At 48.3% G+C, this 18,585-nt stretch overlaps 1 protein-coding gene across 2 annotated transcripts; it reads right to left on the bottom strand.

Moving 5' to 3' along the window:
- Positions 1 to 2,900: 2,900 nt before the first annotated feature.
- LOC102435143 (Fc receptor-like protein 2) lies at positions 2,901 to 14,874 on the bottom strand. Of its 2 annotated transcripts, XM_014462771.2 has the most exons (7): positions 14,769 to 14,874; positions 13,483 to 13,503; positions 9,741 to 10,007; positions 9,230 to 9,508; positions 7,847 to 8,134; positions 7,155 to 7,433; positions 2,901 to 3,373 (listed from the first exon to the last, which is right to left on the bottom strand). In XM_014462771.2, the coding sequence occupies exons 1-7, from the start codon at positions 14,797 to 14,799 to the stop codon at positions 3,045 to 3,047; spliced, it is 1,494 nt and encodes a 497-aa protein (XP_014318257.1). In that variant the 5' UTR covers positions 14,800 to 14,874; the 3' UTR covers positions 2,901 to 3,044. The 2 variants fall into 2 exon arrangements, with proteins under 2 accessions (XP_014318257.1, XP_014318258.1); XM_014462772.2 differs by lacking the exon at positions 9,741 to 10,007 and having other exon boundaries at positions 14,769 to 14,873.
- Positions 14,875 to 18,585: the final 3,711 nt, after the last annotated feature.

The following is an 18,585-nucleotide window of genomic DNA, read 5'->3' as shown; positions in this document are numbered from 1 at the left end:
CGAAGTGGAGCAGAGTCCTCAACTGAAATTCAACCGAGTCTCTGAGGTTGTAAGCCAAGGAGTTTCTCATGTTCATTATCACAGCACACAGCCAAGCCCATTTTGACTGCGTTGGATCCAGGCCTCTCTGACAGAGTGAAGACTCTTGAGCTTCACACTTTGCTGTCTCCCTCAGTTTCTCCAGCTGAGTTAGCTGTCTCCCCGAGGGGCTCAGCCAGCGCTCTAAGCTGGCACTGATCACATTGTGTGTCCATTTTCTTCTCCATTATTAGACTGAGCTCACAGGGCATAGGTCTCCATTTTTGGTTTCCCAGCATTTAGCTCAGAGCCTGGGATGCAGGAGGTGCTAGAAGCCTGCTCACTGGGAGAATGTAGGAACAGGACTCTGGGTACCACAGCTTCCCTGAGGACGAAGCTCCAGGTGGCCAAGAAGGCCAGTCCACCCTGACCCACACTCCTGTAAGGTGACCAAGGAGGGTCAGCTGTTTCCAGGAACCTCGTCCCTGGGGACCGTGCAGGTGGCCTGGCAACTGGGGAGTCTACGCAGCTGGCTGGCAGGATTCATCCCACCCTCTCCGACCACAGCTGTAAGCCAGGCGGTGTGAGGAATTTACCCCACACTGTGGTTCCGCAATGGCACGAATGAGTAATTTAAAAACCCCATTAAGATGGTTCAGAATTACTTATTTATGGAAAAATTTTAAAGATCTGGAGCTTAATCATTTATCCCTCCCAATATTTAGCCAGGACCATTTGATAAATAATTCACTTACTGCACATTCTGGAGTGGTTTATGGCAATTTAGCAGGTTGATCTTAGAGATTTTTTTATGTGTCCAGTAGGTGGTGCTATAGCACAAACTTTTCTGCTCTGCGATCTTCAGGGGGCAGTGCCACTTCGGTCATGGGAAATGCCTGTGCCTGCTGGTGGTGGTGCAGGTCGCCTGTGTTTGGCCCTGAGGTGCTCTCTAGGCTTCCCCGCGGCCTCTACCGGGTTCCACCCCCAGGGGTCGGAGAAGAGAGGGATCCACAAGCCCATGGTGCTGCCTCCCCAGTAGTCATGGCCACTGCGGGGCTGGGCTGTTTAACACATCGCAGGGTTTTGCTGCCAAGAGAGGGAGAGAGGGGACCAGCTTCTCGGGTAGGGATGCGCTTCTGCTCTTTTTACCCTCCAGGTCACTTGTGAGAGTCCCAGCCCTTCTCCTCCACCACGAAGTCGCTGGGGCCACGGTGGTGTCTGTGCCGCTGTCCCTGACCTTCCGCCATCCGGCTTCCCCCACTCCTGCCAATGCACCCACCTTCCGTGTGCGGTGCCTTAGGACACCTTTTTTTAAATTGATTTCCGAGAGAGAAAGGAAGGTGGAGAGAGGATCAAACCCACAGCCTTGGTATGTGTCCCGACTGGGAATCAACCCTGCGACCTTAAGTGCATAGGACAACATTCAAAGCCACTGAGCCACCCTGGCCGGGAGTTTACGAAAGGTCTTTACGGGCGGTGAGTGTCTAATTTCCTCCTATCTGTGAGGAAGTTGGGCCGAGTATTATCCCTGGTAATACTTTCCCGACAGAGATGATGGGTATCAGAGAAGGCTGCTGTTCATATGGCTGCTGACTCGGAGGAGGCAGACCCCAAGCTCTGTGCAGTGGGCTCCAATTCCTGGATCCTTTCCTATGCCCAGTGCCGCCTCCATCACCCTGATAAGCCACAGCGCCTTACATGTTCCTAAAAATGGGCATTGCCTGGCCGGCGTGGCTCGGTTGAGTGTCGACCTATGAACCAGGAAGTCACGGGTTTGATTCCTGGTTGAGGAACGTGTCTGGGTTGCAGGCTCCATCCCACATGGTCGTGCAGGAGGCAGCCAATTAATGATTCTCTCTCATCACTGATGTTTCTATCTCTTCCCTTCTCCATTCCTCTCTGAAATCAATAAAAATATGTATATTTTTAAAATTAATTTTTAAAAAGTTGGGCATTGACCCAGTACTTCAAAAGCTTCTTCTCATCACTGGCCTCTCAAGGCTGGTTGTGCTCCTGGCCCGTGGGATAAGCTGCTCCAGCAGAGCCTGGGGCCCGGGTGAGGGAGGTCTTACTCCCTTCCCGTCAGGCACAAGCCTTGGGAGGCTCTGGGATATGCAGTGGGATTTCTTTCATTTCCCTGCATCCTCAGGGAGCTCTGTTTCTACAGTCTGTGGCCTGGTTTCCTTGATAGACCTGGAGTCTTTCCAACATGCATCCCACCCTCTACCCCCAGCCCCCTTAGCATTTAGGGAGGAAAAAAACCACTTGGATTTTCCTTACCCAGTGTTGCTCCTACTTTTGGATTTATATTGATAAGTAGATTTTTTTTTTTTAGGATAAAGAATTCACAAGAGCTTATGGGATAATAGAACAACGAAAAATATTTTTTATTTTAAAACTAGAGGCCTGGTGCACAAATTCATGCATAGGTAGGGTCCCTCAGCCTGGTTGGTGATTGGGGCTGATCAGGGCTATGGGAGGTTGGCCAGTCAGGGGGAGGGACCACGGGAGGTTGGCTGTGGGAACGCACTGACCACCAGAGGGCAGCTCCTGTGTTGAGCGTCTGCCCCTGGTGGTGAGTGTGCGTCATAGCGACAGGTCATTCGGTCATTTGGTTGTTTGGTTGCTTAGGCTTTTATATAGAGAGATTATAGTGGATATTTGATATTATATTAGCTTCAAATATACAGCATAGTGATTAGACATTTATAAAACTTATGAAGTGATCCCCCCAATGAGTCTAGTACCCAGCTGGCACCAGACAGAGTTATTACAATACTATTGACTATATTTTCTATGTTGTACTTTACATCTCCATGATTATTTTGCAACTGCCAATTTGTACTGAAGAAGAAGAAGAAGAAGAAGAAGAAGTGACCCAGCCCCCGCCAATTTGGCAACCATTGGTTTGTTCTTTGTATCTGTGAGTTTATTTGTTTTGCTTGTTTATTGTGTTTTAGATTCCACAAATAAGCGAAATCACATGGTATATGGCCGAGTAATATTCCATTCCCCAGGCCCTGCCATCACACACCTTCACACACTGCACCCGCATCCTCGTCGTGCCCGCAGTCAAAGGTTTCAACCTGCTCACATTCCGCCAGTGCCTCCTCCGTCCCGTTGCACAGGGCTACCTGGATGAACACGGGCTGGGCCTCCTCTGCCAGCGGCGGGTATAACAGGCCCGCGGGGGTGTGCTTGGCTGCTCCACAGCCCAGCTCCCGGCACACCACGGCCACCTCCTTCAGGCCCCAGCCGTCATCACAGACAGTGCCCCAGCGGCCGTCCCGCTCCACCTCCACTCGCCCTTCACAGCGGTGAGCACCATTCACCAAGCGGGTCTTGGGTGGGGGCTCTGAAAACAGAAGGGGTCAGAGAGCGCTCAGAAATGTGCTTATGGTAGTTCCCAGGGTTCGGAGGGAGGGCTTGCTGGTGGTTGTGTGTGTGGTGTGGGCTAAGGGGCTTGAGTCACCGAGTTCTGGCTCTATCCCACTGCATGACCATCTCGTAGCATCATCCAACCCACCAAAGGCTCCCATTCAAGAGCATGGGGGGAGAGCCTTTGCTCTCTGATAATAAAGGAATGTGGGGGCACACAGATTTATGGTTTGATTCTCATGGGCTCGGAAAGATCTTGGAAAAAGAGAAGGATAGAGCTAGCTCTTTCCTAGAAATGGAGACTAGGGAAAGCCTTTAGGTCAGTGGTTCTCAACCTTCCTCATGCCGCGACCCTCTAATACAGTTCCTCATGTTGTGGTGACCCCCAACCATAAAATTATTTTCGTTGCTACTTCATAACTGTAATTTTGCTACTGTTATGAATCGTAATGTGAATATCTGATCTGCAGGATGTATTTTCATCGTTACAAATTGAACATAATTAAAGCATAGTGATTAATCACAAAAACAATATGTAATTATATATTCAATATGTGTTTTCCGATGGTCTTAGGCGACCCCTGTGAAAGGGTCGTTCAACCCCCAAAGGGGTGGCGACCCACAGGTTGAGGACTGCTGCTTTAGGTCAACTGAGTTACTCATTTTCCTTTTGAAAACTGCACCAGACTTGTGGATCACTTCCTCAATCACAGGTCCAGCTTCAATGCAGAGGGAGAGGGGGTGAACAGGTGACTCAGACTTGTTCATCTCTGATCTCCACCTGTTTGTTGTTGGTTGATTGGTTGGTTTTAAGTTGGAATCGTTTTTTAAAAGAGTCTTTTTGCCCTAACCGGTTTGGCTCAGTGGATAGAGTGTCGGCCTGTGGACTGAAAGGTCCCGGGTTTATTTCCAGTCAAGGGCATGTACCTTGGGCATGTACCAAGGGCAGGCACATACCCAGTGGGGGGTGTGCAGGAGGCAGCTGATCAATGTTTCTCTCTCACTGATGTTTCTAACTCTCTATCCCTCTCCCTTCCTTTCTGTAAAAAAATCAATAAAATATATTTTTTTAAAGACTCTTTTCTCTAGGACCTCTAGCAGAAAGGAGGGAGGCAAGCCTAGCGCTGCCGTCAGTGGTCAGCCCTGTCTGTGTGAGAATTAAGGGAGTGGAGAAATTCAGGGGCAGGAGGGGAGGCAAAGACAGAATGCTTGCATCCAGTTGCACATTGAGCCATGCCCATTTCTGATCCTAGTTGGCCTCACAGGAATAGCTTCCAAAGTGTTCTGCGGTCAAAATAAAATTATAAATGCATTGCCGAAACCGGTTTGGCTCAGTGGATAGAGCGTCGGCCTGCGGACTGAAAGGTTCCAGGTTCGATTCCGGTCAAGGGTATGTACCTGGGTTGCGGGCACATCCCCAGTGGGAGATGTGCAGGAGGCAGCTGATCGATGTTTCTCTCCCATCGATGTTTCTAACTATCTATCTCTCTCTCTTCCTCTCTGTAAAAAATCAATAAAATATATTTTAAAAAAAATTATAAATGCATTTATGAGAAAACAAATAAAGATGAAAACTTTATATGTGCTTAAGAAATTAAAGAAAGAACAACATAAAATAAATTTAAAACAAAAGGAGGAAAGTTTTAGGGAAGATAAAAGAGCAATAAATGAATCAGAAAACCAAAAGCCAAATCGATTTTAATACTAATACTAACTCTGGCTGTTTAAAAAGTGCAATGCAATAGACAAATCTCTGGCAAATCTTATTAATAAATTCTAAGAGATCACACAAACAAACTATAAATGTGAAGAGAGCATAATAAAAATCTGACAGCTACTTAAAAATTAGATAATATGATGGTCAACAGTATGTGATAAATTTGAAAATCTACCTAAAATGGCCCAAGTCTTTAAAAATATTTTTTATTGATTTCAGAGAGAAAAGGAGATAGAGAGAGATAGAAACATCAATGATGTGAGATCATTGATCAGCCGCCTCCTGCATACCCACCCTGGGGATTGAGCTGGAAACCTGAGCATGTGCCCTGACCTCCCGGTTCTTAGGTCGACGCTCATCCACTGAGCCACACTGAGCTGAATTGCCCCAAGTTTTGAGCAAAAGTATCCAAATTATTTTTTAAAGGGTGGTAAATTTGAAAAGAAAAAGGAAAAAAGATTTGATAGTGGAGGTAAAAATCTACCAGGCTCAGAAAATTGCTAGGCTTAGTTCCAAATACTTTTAACTAGTAGATAATCCAAATGTTGTTTTAACTGTTTTACAGAAAACATGGAAAATTTCTGAAATAATCCCTATGAGGCTAACTAACCTATCCTTGAAACCAAAACTAGATGAGTACAGCTCAAGAAAGGAAACACATACAAAAGAATACAGAATTTTGAAATAAATTGTGAGCAAACTGTATGTCCTACTACCTATGATGACTTGATGCTAAGAAGGGTTTATATCCGGAATTCAATAATTATTCCCCATTAGTAAACCTATTAAATGTCCTTTGCAATAATAAATTTAAGAAAAATCTTACGACCATTATGATATATTAAAAAGAGTGGCAAAGGGCAGTTTCTTGATTCCTGTAGCCCTTGCCTAGAGTTTCATTTTTGTGTGTGACCTATTAGCTGTGGAACCTCAGACAAGTGACTTGGTCTAAATCTTATTTATTAGTAAAATGAAGGTTGTTATGGAGATTAGATGAGATAATCCTAGTAACGTTTTGAATTCCAGAATCTGGTTTGTTCATGGTTTTTCTACTTTTTCCTATGTATTTATAAAGCTTAGTTGTATCTCCTTACCCACTGTGAGCTGAGTGTCCCTATCTCAGTGGTACCTCCCTCCTCCCTCAGGGATGTAGCCATGCCTCACTGTCAATGCTGACTTACCCCAGCAAAGTGCCCTACAAATGCTGTAGTATCTATTTCACACACATCTGATGATGTAAAGTAAAAGGGAAACCGGAAGGAGAAAAGGGGCAGGCCAGTGATACTGTTGTTAAGACCAATGGAAAAGAAAGCCTAAGAGAACCGATGGACGCTCTAGTTCAAGCATGTCAAACTCGCGGCCCGTGGGCCACATGTGGCCCACAACGAATATTTCTGCAGCCCAGCCAACATAACGGTATATAAGAAATGTTTTAATAAAAATTTTGAAACTTAATCTTTACAATATCCTGTTATACATAATTATTAATAAAGCACTACAATGTTCGCTACTGACTGATTACTATCATCGTATCGAATTCATTTCCCTTACGCGCCTTAAGCACAGGCGCACCGTTTCTCTCCACTAATACTAGCGCGAATATTTTAGCAGCCAATGGCCACGTCATTAGCCTTGGACTGACTTGTTTGGTGTGAGCAACAGGAAATATTTCGCTTTTGAAGAACAAGAAAAATAGGTTTCTTTTCGTTACACTTAATAATTTGTGCAGTTATTCAGTGTCTGGTAAGTTAGTGTTCAAGAGAAAACATTAATTTTTATTAAAATGTTCTATTATTTTATGTTAACGATGACTCATTTATTTCAGCCCATTTTATTCAGCATGTCTCTATCAAAATAAACCTACATGTCTATGAACATTGAAGCTTCTGTTTATTTTGGCCCGTGCGAGCCTTTGCGTTTGACATGCTTGCTCTAGTTGAACTCTGATTCCCTGAGGGACAGGGAAATTCAAGGACCCATAAGCCATTGCTTGACCTAATTGCAAATGGTCCCCTGGAAGAAGACATTGGACATGACCTACCTGTGACGTTGAGTGCCACCTCCTCACTGCGCTGGACCCCGAGGCCATTGTTGGCCTCACAGGAATAGTTTCCAATATGTTCTCTGGTCAAAGAGAGGCTGAAGGACGCTCTGCCCCCTGAAGGCACTGAGATGTTCCCCAGGGAGACGTTATTGTGATAAAATGAGTACAGAACCGGGGGGTGTGCTCTCTTGTCTTCACAATGAAGCTCCACCGTGTCCCCAATGAAGGCGTGGGCCTCAGGAGCACTGAGGGTGAGGACAGGGTGCGACGCTGGAACTGAGGGAAGTAGAAGGGTCCATCAGAGAGGGTCTCTCCTGCTAGAACCGACTTACAACCCACTCCACCCCCACCCAAGCGTTCTCACAGATTCTCCCCAGCCCGTGGCTTCCTTCCCACCGTCGTGCCTCCCAATTGAATGCTGCAGAGACCGTTTCAGAAGAGCTTTGACAACTTCTGCTGAGCAATTCTGAAAAATGTGCCTCTGGCTGTGCCGCGCTACCTGCCTGGTCCCTCCCACTGCTAATGCTGCCGCTCCCACCCCCACACCACCACCATCATGGCAACAACCCTCCCATGCTCTCAACCTCTTCCTGGCCCTGTTCCTGGTCGTCCTAGGGGCATCCTTACTGCAACACAAGGAAACTGGCTCCCGTTGGAAGTTGCTGGCTAACCATGAGAGCGGTACTTTCTTTTCACGGTGATGTTCACCACCTCGCTCTGGATAGGGCTCTGGGTGTTGTCACCTGTGCAGTAGTATCCCCCCGCGTGGCTCTCCCTGACGTCAGGGATCTCCAGCTCTGATCTCCAGGAACGCTGGCTCTTACTCCCCAGACGCTCCCCTGTGTCCGCTCGGTGCCAGGAGAACGTGGTTTCCCCGGTGCCTTCGGCCACAGAGCAGATCAAGACCAGCCCCTGTCCTTCAACCGCCTGCCCGCCCTGGGGCTGGGTCTCCAGGAGCGCGCCAGACACGGGGATCCCTGTGGGAACACGAGATGGCAGATGAGGGCCTGGTGCGGAGGCCGGGCCAGCAGCTGAGCTTTGCGGCAGGTGGAATGGGTGGAGTCGATTTGTATGCCGAGGAGGCTCTTGGTGAGAAGGGAGCATGCTCAGGGCTATCAGGCAAGAGCACCCTGCAACTCAATCTTCTAAAAATCTGACCTCTCGCTGTCTGCACACTTACTGGCCCTCTCATGCCTGCAGCCCACAGCGTCTTTCCCTTCTGAGCTCCTGATGCACTTGGGACAGAGGGAGTGGGGGGAACACACGGGCTGTGCAGTCCTCACCCAGCTCTGCCACATGGTCTTGGTAGGTCAGTTCATCGCTCTGAGCCGCAGTTTTCTTAGCGAGAAAGTGTGGATAATCATACCAGCTGCACAGACTTTTCATAACGATAAATAGACGTACCTGTATCAAGCAACTGCTACACTGCAGAGATTCTACAATTGGTAGCTGCTATGATACCACTCTCCACTGGGAAAGTTGAGATAGGAAGTGTAGCGAGGTGGATAAAAGGGCATATACCCCCCTAGCTGGTTTGACTCAGTGGATAGAGTGTTGGCCTGTGGACCAAAGGTTCCTGGGTTCGATTCTGGTCAAGGGCACATGCCCGGGTTGCCGACTTGATCCCCAAGAGGGGGCCTGCAGGAGGCAGCCAACCAATGATTCTCTTTCATCATTGATGTTTCTGTCTCTCTCCTTCTCCCTTCCTCTCTGAAATCAATAAAAACCGTATTTTTTTTAAAGGGCATATCCTGCCACCAGGGTTCTCAGATTCACTTCCAACTGTGCTACTTACATGCTGTGTTCCCTTGGGCAGGTCACTGAACAGCTCTGTGCTTTGTTTCCTCGTGTGTCAAATGGGGATGGTAATAGCACCTACTTTATAGATACTATTCACACTTCAGTATTTCACAGGGTTCTGGGAGCACTAAATATAAAACTGCTCTGAGCAATGCCTTATACTCGGTACATTTCTATTAGTCTTCTCCTCTCCAGAGATTTCTGAGTCTCGGAGGGGTCCCTCTAGCACTGAGGACAGCAGCTCCCCAGCCAGCCCAGCCGCTGACACTCACTGTGCACCTGGACGTAGGACTGACGACTCCGCTTTGAGACACTGCGCGATGCTGTCATTGCCTCGCACCAGTAATTTCCGGAGTCTTCTTTCCTTAATGCTAAGGTCCAAAACCCGGAGGAGCTCCGGGATTTCAGGGTGTGGCCGTCCCTGAAGAGGGAGTACTGAAGCGGGGTCCATGACCTCTCCGAGGGGAGCCGGGTATCACACGACAGGGTCACCGAGGTCTCCTCGACCGGCTGCAAGGAGCTGACTGTCAGGGAAGGTGCTGGAAACAGCTCTGAAGGGAAGCATTAAACAGAGACCCCCGTCAGGGAGCTGTGGAGCTCCCGTTGAGAAGTCCCCTGTCTTCTCAGCCCCAGTTAGCAGGACACACCAGCCCCAGACTCCAACACACACAGACACCCCCAGTTTCTGCCTCTCTGGGTGGTCTCCTCTGCCCTGCGGCCTGGGCCACCCACACAGGCCCTGCTTCTCCCCAGACCTTTCCACTTGGATAGTGAGACCCTCACCTCGGACAGTGAGCCATTGAGTGCGCGATCCTTCTGTCTCCTCAAAGAAGTACAATAGTGACTTATCTGACTTACAGTAATAGGAGCCACTGTCACTGGGTCTTGCATTGGAAATGGTGTAGCTCGAGGCGCTAGAGTAGGTGGCTATCCGAGAGCCATCCTTGTAGTACATCAGTTTCTTTATTTTACCATTGTCTTTTCCAGAGCACCTCACAACCACCCTGTCTCCTTCATAGGCATGGCTTTGCAGATCGATGCTGAGCCAGTCTGCAAAAGATGCAAAAGTACCTGTACCCACAGGGCACGCCCTGCGCCAGCACTCTAACACCTGTTCCTACAGGAAAAGACAGCACACACACACACACACACACACACACACACACACACACACGAAGCCAGGCAGCCACAGATTCCTTAGAATCTCCTGGCCTTTCTGGCTTCCCTGCTCAGCAAAGGTGAGCTCTATTTATTCATTTTTCTTCTTTTAAAATATATTTTTATTGATTTCAGAGAGGAAGGGAGAGGGGGAGAGAGATAGAAACATCAATGATAAGAGAGAATCATTGATTGGCTGCCTCCTGCACCCCCTCCCCCTTACTGGGGATCAAACCTGTAACCCTGGCATGTGTCCCTGACTGGAATCGAACCCGGGACCCTACCCACTGAGCCAAACCGGCTAAGATGAGCTCTATTTCACTTAGTGACAGACATCTTCTGTCTTCTACACATCCTGCTGGTTTTATGTCTGTTTTTGATTTATTCAAGTGCCAACAATTTTCTGGACTAAATATGCATGTAAGCCAATTCCACTGACATCTCCTTATCTCCATTCCAGATGACCTCCTGTCCCCGTGACACTCGCAATTACCTTTCTCTGCATCTCTCATCTCTGAGAGACTCGGCCCAGCAGTACAATTCAGAGACCTTCCCTTTGTCATTCTCCCTAGACGACACCATCTGGGCCCCTGAGACGTCAGCCCGGGGGTCTCAATGGCAATTATTTAGAATTTTCTACTGGAATGCGTTTGGCAGAGGCTTCTGGGAATCTGCTTGTTGGGGTCATTGCCTCCCCTTGGAGGACAGTGGTCGTCAGAGAGCTAAGGAGCAGCACGTGGTAGTGGATCCGCCCTCACAGGGAAAAAGCAACAACTTTAGAAGCTGGGAGGGGGGCTGGGGGACTGCTCTTTAAAAGCTTGTGCAGAGGGGAGAAGAGCCAGCCATCACAGTGCTTTGTGACCCAGCCCTGAGCCCTTGGGCATTTTGGGGGAATTTTTTAGGTGGTAACTGAGCTAGAAATTCAGGTTCTAGTACCAATTTGGGGTTGTAATACACTGGGTTAAGTTTCAGGGGAAGTGTGTGCTCTAATAAAACGCCTAACCCCAGGCCTGAACCTTAAACCATGCCCCTTTAGCATAAAGAGAGGAAGTGTCATAGCCAGTCTGGCTCAGTGGATAGAGCGTCGGCCTGCGGACCGAAGGGTCCCGGGTTCGATTCTGGTCAAAGGCTCCTCCCCGGCCTGGGCCCTGGTCAGGGCTCAGGATGAAGGCATATAATCAATGTGTTTCTCTCACATCAATGTTTCTCTCTGCCTGTCCCTCTCTCTTCCACTCTCTCTAAAATCAACGGAAAATATCCTCGGGTGAGGATTTTAAAGAAAGGAAAGAAGGAAGTGTCCGGCCTGGAGGAACACATGGAGGAAGAGAGAACCAAGTCGAGAGAATATGGACTCAGCCGCCTGCCCGGTGTATTCCTCCAGCCGTGACTGTATGTAGAGAAAAGAGGAACCCACTCTCCGGGCCTTGTCTCAGAACAGACACCCTGTCCTCAGCCGCCTGCCCGGTGTATTCCTCCAGCCGTGACTGTATGTAGAGAAAAGGGGAACCCACTCTCCGGGCCTTGTCTCAGAACAGACACCCTCTCCTCATGGAGCAGTGGTTCTCAACCTTCCTAATGCCGCGACCCTTTTATAGATGTGCTTTCCGATGGTCTTAGGCGAACCATGTGAAAGGGTAGTTCGACCCCCAAAGGGGTCGCGACCCACAGGTTGAGAACCGCTGGGAGTTTAGATCCAGTCTCCAAAGTGGAATCCGCAAGGGGGTGGGGAGAAAACATTTAGAACTTCCATATTCTAGTAAACATGTCTCATCATTCCCATTTTTTTATGTGTATATTTAAACATATTTCAAAAAGAAAAAAAATGTTTCAATATAGAATCAGCACAATATGTTGGAGGCACAGACTAGAATGTTGTTCCTGTCACTTTGTTCCTGATAGGGCAAAGCGGTCAACAAGTTCAGAGACAACGGCTCAATACCTTTCGCCACTTTGAAAGTCACACTCTTAGACGGGGCGGTTTCATGACTGGCGGGGGCATTCGTTCTTATTAAAGAGAGAGAAGTCTTACGCCCTCGTGAAGGCCCAACATTTTCGCTCTCTAGACTGATACTGGGCGAGGTTTTCCGTGGAGAGCATAGAGATAAAACCAATTTGACTAAACAAATATTTGAGGAGTAAGATTTATGTGACCAATTTGGTAACAATGACAGGGCGAGAGATAGATGAAAAATGATGACTCCTGACTATCCTGAGCCTGGAACAAGAACTTGACTGTCATACATCTGGGTAAACGGCCTTTAGCTCCGACATTTTACCTGTTCCTTAGAGGAAGGGGCAAATGTACGTTCATACACATTTACCATAATTTCAGGAAGTTTGCTGGAGTGTATGAGGCTGATCCCGAGACCCTATAATGTGTTAATAACATTCTTGCTTAAAATTACCTCAGATATAATGCAATTTATATAGTCAGACATAAAAAAGTATCAGATATATAAGTATTCTGTCTCCTCCCTGTAATAGAATACTTTCTCAAATAAATGATTAAAGAAGAAAATGTAACGTTCCAGCCTAACAGAAAAGCAAGTTGTCCTCTTTATTTTATTACATTATAACTTTAATCAGTAATAATAATAATAATAATAATAATAATAAGCCATAGCCAGTTTTGCTCAGTGGATAGAGTGTCGGCCTGCGGCCTGAAGGGTCCAGGGTTCAATTCCAGTCAAGGGCACATGCCCGCGTTGCGGGGCTCGATCCCCAGTAAGAGGCATGCAGGAGGCAGCCAATTCTTGATTCTCATCATTGATGTTTCAATCTCTCTCTCCCTCTCCCTTCCTCCCTGAAATCAATAAATATATATTTTTTAAATAACAATAATAATAATAATGGAAAACGCGTTCTGCCTGGGTAGTTTGCAATCGAGGGATAGTCCCGTGTAAGGCAGAGCATCTCCTAGTTCCTCTGGCTCCCTCCTATCGCAGGGAGTATGTCTCTATCTCTGCCTCCATTGCTTCTGGTGGGGCAGGGGGGCTTTTGAGTGTCTGTGGCCATAAGCAGGAGAGTGCTTTCTCATGGGTACGCTGTATGGCTGCTTTCCCTTCACCGTGAACGTGTTTTCTGTCTGGGGGCTTAAGCGTAAAGAGAAAACAACTTACTGCCTTGAGAGGGCAGAGAAGGGTCCTTGGCACATCGTCAGGCAGGTAGCCACGCAGAGAAGAAGGTGACGGAGCATTTGTACCACGGCAAGGACTAGGGTGAGGCCCGGGCCCCTCCCTCTTTCCCCCCAATTCTGGGCCTGATCCCTGCAGCCCTGAGCTCAGAGGCTGGAGCAGGCAGTACCTCTATTGCCTGGAAGAGCGCATACGGTTCCCAGAGACCTCAAAGAACAAAGAGAATAACTCACCTGGCCGGACGCCGACAGGACCTGTGCGGGAAGAGTCAGGGAGGTTAGCACTGCGCCGGGATTGTTATACTCTTAGAAAAATGTGTACCTCTCTAAATACTTCCCCTACAATTCTCTACATCCTCCTCTTCTTCTGTATCTTCTTCCCCCATCCCCACTTCTTATTCTCTTCTATCCACCCTCCCTCTTTCCCTTTATTGCTTTCCCCTATACTCACCCCCTTTCCTTCCCTCTCTCACAGACAACACTCCCACAGAACCCAGTGCGAAGGCCCTAACAATTTATAAACATTGCTCACCCCTCTACCAGAGGTGGGCTACTCTGCGGGTAAATTCTCAGACGTTTCACGGTGTATTATTCCTCCCCCACCTCATCTTTCTAGACGTTTTAAGACAGATTGTTTTGTTTGAGACACATTGCCTGCCTGTGGCCACACAGAAGCCAGGCAAGGCCGGGAAGCAAATGGAGGTGTCTGCTCATGGAGCCTGCTCCTCCCTCCCTCCCTATTCCAGGTCTATACTAGGCTCATATTTCTCAGCAAAAGCCACAATCAGCAGGCCTGGAAAGCCTCTTTGCAATTTAATCCTAGGAAAGTCAGAGTTCAGACAAAAGTGTGGTATCTTGGAGTGGAAGTGGAGTGGAAGCAAAGTATATTTCAATGGTCCGGAAATAGAGTTTACCCAAACAGAACATTTCTCTGATATCCTCTAAAGAATTTTCCTAGAGATCAGAGCATTAATGAATGTGAAACAGAGGAAGAAGGAATCCGTATTTGGAAAAGAGATTCGTAGTCTGTTGGTTTTCCTGGGGACCTTGCTCTGCTCAGTAGCCACTGCATAATACCTGAAGGAGAAAGAAGCTGAAGCCCACTCGTACTCATCCCAGCAGAGAGACCTGTGCCCTAAAAGAGGTTCTGAGCCCTGGCCGGGTTGGTTCAATGGATAGAGCGTTGGCCTGCAGACAAAAGGGTCCCAAGTTCAATTCTGGTGAAGGGCACCTACCTCGGTTGCAGACTCCTCCCCACCCAGGCCCTGGTCAGGGTGCATCAGGAGGCAACCAATCGATGTGTTTCTTTCACATCGATATTTCTGTATGTCTTTCCCTCTCTCTTCCACTCTCTCTAAAAACCAATGGAAAAATATCCTCGGGTGAGGATTAAAAAACAAAAAATTAAATAAAAGTAAGCTTTAAAAATTAAGTAAATAAGTAAAAGAGGTTCTGAGATGCCCACGCACAGGTGGTTCTGCTCTGGTCCCACCCAAGTCCTGCTCTAGCTTTCTACCCACCGAGAGCCAGAAGCAGCAGCCACAGCAGCATGAGGCTGGAGGGGAGCAGTTCTCCCAGGGAGGGTCCGTGCAGCTCAGGTCCTGGAGCAGAGTCTGTCCCCACAGAATGTGAAGCTGGGTTTGGGCACTGTGATTCCTCAGCGATTTTATAGAAATAGAAAACAGGAAGCAGAAAAGCTGTGTGCCACTCAGCATTCTCCCCACCACAGTCCCCTGGGTGCTGAGAAGTCAATGTTCCTTACAGAGCTGCTCAGCTGTGTGTGTATTGATCAGAGATGCTCCGTGAAATGTAAGGGTCTTTATCCTAGAGATGAGGTCCCTGTGGAGAGACTGTCCTGCTTGCTTTGACTTTGTAGAAAGTGTTGATGGAGCTCTGGAACCGGTAACATTTAAATCAGTTGCTGTTCCTTTTCACAGGGAAAACCCCTTCACCACTCGGGATGCATGCTGCGCTGGGCAATTCCTGCTGTTGTGACACCATGGCAACACGGCTCGGATGCTGCTCTGTGGAAACCCGCCCAGACCACAGGAAGAGACACACAGAACTTTTAGAGATGATGGTGGGAGTCAATAATATCAGAAGGCATTGTGGTCCAAGGGCTTAGGAGGATGAAGATTCTTCCCAACCCACGTCATTCCTGCCCATGAGCTGTTCTAGTCAGATCCGTGCAGAATGGAAGAAGTTAGAAAAATAATCTTTGGTGTTAACTTTGAGACATTAGCTCCAAAATACTGTATAGTGATCTGGAGTCCTTAACACACACATGACAGATATGTCTTCTAATACTTCAAAGTTTAAGAAACAATTTAAGCCCTAACCAGTTTGGCTCAGTGGATAGAGTGTCAGCCTGCAGACTGAAGGGCCCCAGGTTCGGTTCCAGTTAAGGGCATGTACCTTGGTTGCCGGCACATCCCCAGTAGGGAGTGTGCAGGAGACAGCTGATCGATGTTTCTAACTCTCTATCCCTCTCCCCTTCCTCTTTGTAAAAAAAATCAATAAAATATATATTTTTAAAAAGCCAGTGGCTTCTAAAAAAAAAAGAATAAATTTAAGAAGAGAGCCCTTATACCAGGTGGAAATAGAATTCTTCCTAGTGGTTAAAATAAGGGGCTTTAATAAAAAGAATTCCTTACAAAGGTGAACAAGGTTAAAGTAACAAACTAAAGATGATGAACCCCCCACCAGCCACAGTGGGAAGCTGTTCAAGACCCCAGCTCTGAAGAAGCAAGGGGAGAACGGATGAAAAAGCCCAGTGAGGGAGAGAAGGGTCCAAGATCTTGGCAGAGTAGGTGGCAGTTACACTTACCTCCTCCCAGGACCAAACTGGAGTCACAACTAAAAGATAGAACAAGCAACCTAAAGAATCAGCTGAAGACTAGCTGGACAGAAATCAGATAACCAAGGATTTCGAGAAGAAGCCATGTCAGGACTGATAGGAAGGTCTGAGAGGTGAAAAGGGCTGGACCACTCCCACAGCGGTGGCTGAGGTTCTGGAGGGATAGCTCTTTGCGAAGGTTCCACCTGCGGCATGTGGGATCTCAACCCCACACTGGGCTTCCAAGCCCAAAGCACCAGATCCCATAGGAGGCACCCACGTAACATCTGGCTGTGAAAATCACTGGGGATTCTGTCGGCCAGGGAGAGATCAGACTCTGCTAGACACACGGGTGCCCTCTTAAAGGGCCAACAGACAAAATCTCATACACAGCCACTCCCCTGGGGTTTGTGGCTCTGGGGAGAGAACTGAAGAGACAACCACCAGGATCCCAGCTTGCCCATACCACTGGCCATGTTTTTGGGGGGAGTCAATATGGCATCAGCCTGGGGTAATGCAATAGCCCAAACTCTGGACACCCTGTCACCCCACCCTGCAAAGATCACACCCAGATGAGGAGTTAGCTGCCTGGCTTGGGGTGTAGGGGTTCAGGCAGACTCAGGGGGGTATCAATGAGTTGGGTGGCTTTGGAGTGGAAGCCCTTCCCTCAACTTTCTCACGAATAAGACTGGCACCTCCCAATCACCAGGGACCTGCCAGCCACACCTTCTACGCTCCTCGAGTCCCCACCTCGACTGCTAGTGGCCCCACCCAACCAAGCCCAAGTTCCCCGGGAGGTCCTCGAAGAATCTGGATAAACTGAGTGGCTGTGGGGCGGGGGCCATTCCAACCACCCCCCCGCCAGCCTGACGGACATCTTTCCCTCATGGGAGGTCACTAGCTCACCCACCCAATGCCTGGCAGCCCCACCCTGCTGAGCTCTGGCTCCTGGCAGAACCTAGAACAAACTGCGGTGTGTGGCTCTAGGATGGGGGCCATTTTTTTCTCGCATGCCTGACTGGTGCAAAGTTTTCTCTTCACTCAGCCAAATCTTGGTTTGTTTGGGCCTGATAAGCTCTGGTGGTCAAACCCTGATGACTCCCTGAGACCCTGCCCCCACCCCCCAAAGCTATGCAGGCACCCAGCAGGTGGCAGATAGACTTGGTATATCCCGGGCCTTTTGCTGAGTGGCCTGAGAAGCCGGAAGCCGGTCCACCCTTGCTGCTTGACACGGTCGCTGCAGGGAAGAAACATCTGCACAGCTTATGTTTCAAGGGACCTGGCATATATGGCATATGTTTGCTCCCCCTCTTAGCGCTATCTGTTTTAACCAGGACCACCTCTCTGAGAAAGGTTGTTTCCCCAGGTGAGGATTTTTCCCTGGAGTTAGGGATTAACAGAACTAAGGAAGATAATAAATCAGTAAAACCCCCTAGTGTTACAGAAATACCATGTACTACTTATGAAGAATTTGGACTAAGACTGTTGGCAATAAATTTGGGACTTGTTGGGCCCACATTCCCAGGGGTCTGCCCACCAGGAAAAGCACAAAAACCTATACCCCTGGAAACCCACCGACACCAGGGCAGTCCCAGGGAAGGCAAGCAGCGAGGCTGGGAGGACATAACCTTTACTGGGTAGGATAATCTCCTTCAGTCACTTCCTTGTAGCTTATCAGTAGAGCAGTGACCTTGGAATAGCCCTTATAATGGAACACAGAGATTAACCTAGACAAGGTTAAAAATCAACAGAACTAGATAGAGACAGGATTTTTGGCAAAGGTCAGATAAGAAACTATGGAAATGAAACAAGGAACTGTAGAAGGTTACCCAAAACATACCATGATGTGATTATAGAGGCATGCTTATAGGATCAAATGGTATAAATACAGATGTAACAGGACAATAAAAGGAGAACCTGGCTAGAGAACCTGGCTAGAACCTGGCTGGAGAACCTGGCTAGAGAACCTCGCTATGCTGATCAACTGAACGCTGCCTCCGTGTCATTCCTTCTTCGCCAACTCCGTCCACACCTTTGGGAACCCCTGGGCCTGCTGGGGCAGGACCCCAACAGGCACTGGCAATGACATTAAACCTACATCAATCTCGTGAACACTGCTCGCTCCTACCTAGTGACTAAAGGGAATCTACCTCAAGCAATAGACTGCCACCAGAGGCAGGCAGCTGACAGGCAGCTGGCAGGCAGAGGCAGATCTCCAGGTGCCTTGAGCTTTACGCTGACCTGCCCCTGGGCTTGGTGCTGGTGGATCTGGCCTTGGTATGCAGCTTAGTCCTTCCCAGGCACGCCCAGGCTCAGGAAAGGCAGCCACAAATTGTGGATCACTTTGTGGCTCCACACAGCTTGCTCAGGGCCAGTCACAGGCAGCATCTGACGTTGACCTGCACCAGAGTCTGTTTCAAGAGGCCCCAGAACCAAAACTCCCAGGGGCCAACCACAGACATGAGAGCGGCATCCGATCAGCTTCACAAGCTGCACGTCCA

The sequence above is a fragment of the Myotis lucifugus genome, unplaced genomic scaffold, assembly GCF_000147115.1.
Source record: "Myotis lucifugus unplaced genomic scaffold, Myoluc2.0 scaffold_190, whole genome shotgun sequence".
NCBI lineage: Eukaryota > Metazoa > Chordata > Mammalia > Chiroptera > Vespertilionidae > Myotis > Myotis lucifugus.
The sequence above is the reverse complement of the archived record's forward strand: the minus strand, read 5'-3'. Positions and strand labels throughout refer to the sequence as shown.

What these genes read in the sequence shown, in the direction of transcription:
- LOC102435143 (XM_014462771.2), bottom strand. Translation starts at nt 14,799, where the DNA reads ATGCTGCTGTGGCTGCTGCTTCTGGCTCTCG. An exon ending in TCAATGGCTCACTGTCCGAG is followed by an intron (nt 9,509 to 9,740) that starts GTGAGGGTCTCA and finishes GCTTCCCTTCAG; the next exon opens with AGCTGTTTCCAGCACCTTCC. An exon ending in GGTGAACATCACCGTGAAAA is followed by an intron (nt 7,434 to 7,846) that starts GAAAGTACCGCT and finishes TACTTCCCTCAG; the next exon opens with TTCCAGCGTCGCACCCTGTC.